Source organism: Propithecus coquereli, unplaced genomic scaffold, assembly GCF_000956105.1.
Source record: "Propithecus coquereli isolate 6110/MARCELLA unplaced genomic scaffold, Pcoq_1.0 Scaffold38, whole genome shotgun sequence".
Taxonomy (NCBI): domain Eukaryota; kingdom Metazoa; phylum Chordata; class Mammalia; order Primates; family Indriidae; genus Propithecus; species Propithecus coquereli.
The window spans coordinates 7,981,070-7,986,709 of NW_012149507.1; the positions used below are offsets into that span (position 1 = coordinate 7,981,070).

Below are 5,640 nucleotides of genomic sequence, written 5' to 3' on the forward strand. Positions count from 1 at the left end.
CCCGGCCATCATGTCTTTCATATCTAGAAATTTTCTATAATTCTTTTAGTAGTGATTTCCTTTCTTCTAATTTCTCTGATTCTGGACTGTTCCTTGAATGTTCTTATTTTTTTTCCTCTATTTTTTTCCTTCTCTACCTCCTTTCTAGGAGGTTCCTGAACTTAATCTTCCAATCTTTTCAAAGTTTTCATTCTGTCAGTTTTGAATTTCTGGTTTGTTTTTGGTTCTTTTCACATTACTTTTTATGGTATCATATTGGTATTTAAAGAGGTTGCAATATCACCTTTTTCCTTACTGAGTAGTCTTTTTTCTTATCTTGGCTTAAGTTTTTGTCTCCTCTAAGTGACCCTTTTTTGTTTGTTTTGATCTCTGTCTTTCATGTGAGAGACCATTCCTCAGATGTCTGGTGATCCTTGGTTGTCTCTTGATCTATAAGAGTGGATAGTAAAAAGGCCTGTTGGGAACCTCTTGTGTCTGTGAGTGCATCTGTCAACTGTGGACTTTGTGGGGTGATCTGGTTGGATGTTTCTTTAGGTCACTCTTGGCATCGGCCATTAGGTCTTTTCTCTTGGGCTGGTGTAACTCCCCAGAGAGGTCTCTTGATTCTTCTGCTTACGGGGTATAAACCTGGTTGCTAGCCTTTTGAATACTAAGGGAAGAGGGCTGGATTCTCAGTATTCAGCATGTAAATGTTCACATTAAACTTTTCTTTTTGGTATTGTAAATCACCCTTAACAGTGCCTGGTTTCTATAGGCTAGAGACTCTGCCATTTCCAGAGAATAAACTTTCAGGTTTCTGTTAATGTATGAGTGGACCAATAGCTCAGCTGTGCAGTGTGGAAGAATCCAGGGATCTGAATGCTTTTTAAACAGACGTTCAACCAGTGCTTTTGTGTTTAGCACCTGCCACTATATGTATCTCCATTTCCAGAAGTATCCAGTCATCAGTTATGAGCCTTTTGGTGTTCATCGGTGAAAAGGTTGCTTCTCAGTTTTTCTTGTGGCAGGCCAAGCTCTGCTTTCTTTGGTCTGCTAAGTCAGTTGTCCTTGTTTGTCTGCTTTCTAGCTTCCAGTGTGTATGCATGTGTATGTGGGTGTTCTGTTTTCTTTCTAGCTCCAATTATCTTTGTGAGTTGAGGCATAAAAGAAAAAAAACTTCAAGATGTCAAGAGGTAATGAAAATGGATGCAACCCATCCTTTAATTTAAAAATACCGATTTAAGAAGGATATGCCTTAAAAAAGTCTCATTCTCATAATACCAAAAAACATGGATCTTTTGACTCATATCTACCCATCTTCCACCTCTTATAATGGAAATTTTTTCACCTTTAGTTTTTTTATGTTTCCTAGCATCTTTGTCTGATTTCTACCTTTTAGTTCTTTTTTTTTTTTGAGACAAGGTCTCACTCTGTTGCCTGGGCTAGAGTGCAGTGATGTCATAGCTCTCTCCAACCTCAGACTCCTGGGCTCAAGAGATCCTCCTCCCTCAGCCTCCCTAGCAGCTGGTACTAGAGGTACATGCCACCACACCTGGCTAATTTGTAAATTTTTTGTAGAGACAGTCTCACTGTGTTGTTCAGGCTGGTCTCAAACTCGTGGTCTCAAGGAATCCTCCTACTTCGGTCTCCCAAAGTGCTAGGATTATAGGCGTGAGCCCCTGTGCCCAGCCTATTTTGTCTTTTTTTGTGTTTGAAGCCTTCCTCAAATCTCTGATCTTTGGTTGTTCATCTTTAACCGTCTTTTATGGTTTTATGGATGGGAGTGAAAGAGGTGAAAGTAAAGAATTGCACTTGGCCTTGGATATGTCCATGGGTAAGTTATGCATGTAGACAACATCTGAAGTGAAGGAAAGGTTGGAAATTACTGCTTTATTGTATATAGCCATCTTGCTAACTCATTTATATATTCTTCATGGTAGTTTGCCTATACTTGGTATCTGGTATATTTGTTGAGTTGAATTTATTTGTACTTTAACAGCCAATATCTTTTCAAGTTTTCCATTCACCTCAGTGCTTTTTTCATTGGAGCTATGGGCTTTCAGAGCTGTGGGCTCTGAGATAATAATAATAATCCCAAAAGAAGTGTATATACCCCAAACTAACTTACTTCCTTTCCTCTCTCCCTTCTTTCCCTTCCTTTCTTCTTTTGACTTTGCAGATTGGCTAAATAGTTCTTTTATAGCTCTTCGAACAATGGAACTTTTGTTTTTTAAAAAAATTCTTGCCTGTTTTCTCTGAATTAAAGAGTCTCTGGTTATCTGTACTGATACATGGAACACCAACCTAAATTATTCTCGTAGAATCATGCAGTGTACTAGATTTAAACCTACTATGTACATATATATATGTATATACTCTTTCTGATTTGTGATGTTCATTCATCCTTTTTTTTTTTTTATAAGGTAAATGGGCAATGTGCTGGCCATACAGCTATGCAAGCTGCTAGTCAGAATGGACATGTTGACATTTTGAAGTTACTTTTGAAGCAAAACGTGGATGTAGAAGCAGAGGTAACTAAACCTAAAAAATATTTTAAGTGAAAATTAATGTCTTAGAAATAATTTCTATACCATGAGAGATGGATTTTTTCATTATTTAAATTTAATATTTACCTAAGGCTTTTCTGATTGAAAATAAAAATTCGACAGGGATAGCTTGAAGTATTTCTTGTTTTCCTGTGATCCCTCAATATTCTAGGCATAGCCCTTAGTGAAGACAGGAGTTGAGTTTCCTGCTGTTGTGGTGGAGCCACCATGTTGTTGGGAGCCAAGTTGGGTTTACCCAGGAATCATCTTAGGGAAGTTGAGGGAAGAGGAATATAGATCTGCTAGGTCTAGGTCTTTCCTGATCTCTGTGACACTCAAGAGGCCTTTTTTGTTGTTTTATAGCAACTGAATTAGCATTTTTTGAGTCTTATTTTTTTCTTTTTCTTTTATTCTGAGAGACTGTGAAAAGAAAAAAGTCTTATTGTTTTTTGACCATAATGTGGATCTTTGAAGAGCTTACAGTTCATGTTTATCACCATATGTGTGTATGTCTGCTTAATTTAATTAAGGACATATTCTTATAAAAGAGAAATAAACATTACTTACTGTCTAATGGTGTCTCAGTTGGGAATTTATACATGTGGTGTGAGGGGTGGCTTAGTTTGTCTTAGTTAACTATAAATTCATTACTAAAAATATATTAGAATCACTTTTTTTTTAGTTTAGTTCACGATTATTTAGGATAAGTAAAATTCTATCAAATTTAAATTAGGAAGAATGTTTTAATTTTGTCCAAAAGATATTCCCATCTGTGGGTGATCAGTAAGAATTTGAATTGCCAAGGGCTAAATTGATGGATCAGGATGGTCTCGAACTCCTGGGCTCAAGTGATCCTACTGCCTCAGCTTCCTGAGTAGCTGTGACTATTGATGTGAGCCACTATGCCCTGCTTAATAAGTCATCTTTGATGTTGGAGTTTTCTCTTGCCTAGAATGAACTTGAATTTTAAATTAGCATATTAAATATCTGTGAACTATATGATAGTTTTCTTATTATGATGTCTTTGTGAATGAGATTTATATAATTTGATTTTGCTTTTGCAGTAGTAATTTTTAAGTTGCATCTTTCTTAGTTATGAATTTAGGATCCCAGTTTGTGTTCATGAAGTTTTTTTGGTAATGAAAGAAAGACTTAATTTTAGTATTTTGTAAATGGAAAGTAATTACTTTATTTCGTTATTGTAGTTTGATTTGGGGGAATGGTGTGAAATTCCCTGAGTTGAATGTCTCACATTTTATTTCATGAATCCAGTTATGACAATAGCAATGACACTGAAAAACCAAAACCCTTCTCCTTATAGCTAATAAGGCAAGAGGCTGAAAAACCAAATTCCTTTTTGCCTAATTTTAATTTTTACTATTTTTTAAAATTTAATAGATTTAGTGAGTACAAGTGGAATTTTGTTACATGGATGTGTTGTATAGTAGGGAAGTCTGGGCTTTGGTGTACCCATCACCTGAATAGTGTACATTGTACCAAATAGGTAATTTTTTATCCCTGATCCTCTCCCAGCCTCTCCTATTCTGAGTCTCCAGTGTTCATTATGTCACTCTGTGTGACCGTGAATACCCATAGCTTAGCTCCCACTTGTAAGTGAAAACATGTGGTATTTGGTTTTTGTTCTAAGTTATTTCACTTAGGATAATGACCTCCAGTTCCATCCAAGTTGCTGCAAAGGACATTATTTCATTCTTTTGTTTGTTTATTTGCTTGTTTGTAAAGATGGGGTCTATCCTCTGTTTCCCAGGCTGCTCTCAAATGATTCTCCCGCCTCGGCCTCCCCAGCCTCCCAGAGTGCTAGGATTATAGACATGAGCCCCAACACCCAGCCTTCTTTCTTTCTTTTTTATGGCTGAGTAGTATTTCATGGTGTGTATGTTGTGTATGTAAATATACACATCACATTTTCTTTATCCAGTCCTTGATAGTTGGGGACTTAGGTTGACACCCTATCTTTGTGATTGTGAATTGTGCTATGATAAACAGACAAGTTAGGTATCTTTTTTTGTTTTGTTTTGTTTTTTTTTTGAGACAGAGTCTCACTGTGTTGCCGGGGCTAGAGTGAGTGCCGTGGCATCAGCCTAGCTCACAGCAACCTCAAACCCCTGGGCTCAAGCGATCCTCCTGCCTCAGCCTCCCGAGTAGCTGGAACTACAGGCACGCACCACCATGCCTGGCTAATTTTTTGTGTACATTTTTAGTTGTCTGATGAATTTCTTCTATTTTATTTTTAGTAGAGACGGGGTCTCGCTCTTGCTCAGGCTGGTCTCGAACTCCTGAGCTCAAACAATCCGCCCTCCTCGGCCTCCCAGAGTGATAGGATTATAGGCGTGTGCCACCACGCCCGGCCTAGGTATCTTTTTAATAGAATGATTTCTCTTCCTTTGGGTAGATACCCAGTAGTGGGATTGCTGGATTGAATGGTGGATCTACTTTTAGTTCTTTGAGAAATCTGTGTACTGATTTCCATAGAGGTTGTACTAATTTACATTCCCACCAACGGTGTATAAGCATTACCTTTTCACCACAACCATGCCAACATATATTGTTTTTTGACTTTTTAATAATGGCCATTCTGACAGGGGTAAGGTGGTATCTCATTGTGGTTTTAATTTGCATTTCTTTGATTAGTGATTTTGAACATTTTTTCATATGTCTGTTGGCCATTCATATATTTGCTTTTGAAAAATGTCTGTTTATGTTATTTACCCATTTTTTAATGGGGTTGTTTATTTGTTTGTTTTTTTGCTGTTTATTTGAGTTCCTTGTAGATTCTGGATATTAGTCCTTTGTGGGATGCATAGCTCATGAACATTTTCTCCATTTCTGTAGGCTGTCTATTCTGTTGATTATTTCTTTTGCTGTGCAGAAGCTTTTTAGTTTAGTTAAATCCCGTTTGTTATTTTTGTTTTTGTTATATTTGCTTTTGAAGTCTTAGTCATAAATTCTACGCCTAGGCCAATGTTCAGAAGAGTTTTTCCTAGGTTTTCTTCTAGTATTTTTATAGTTTCTGGTCTTATATTCAAGTCTTTAATCTATCTTGAATTAACTTTTATATATGGTGAGAGATAGGGAATCCAGTTTCGTTCTTCTG

General features: G+C 36.9%; 1 protein-coding gene across 1 annotated transcript in view; it reads left to right on the forward strand.

Moving 5' to 3' along the window:
* The window catches only part of MIB1 (mindbomb E3 ubiquitin protein ligase 1), a 150,426-nt gene that overhangs the window by 71,770 nt on the left and 73,016 nt on the right, over positions 1-5,640 (forward strand). Inside the window, exons 9-10 of the mRNA XM_012652088.1 lie at positions 1,115-1,128; positions 2,403-2,510. Of these exons, the coding sequence (XP_012507542.1) occupies positions 1,115-1,128; positions 2,403-2,510 (122 nt within the window). The remainder of the gene's footprint in view (positions 1-1,114; positions 1,129-2,402; positions 2,511-5,640) is intronic.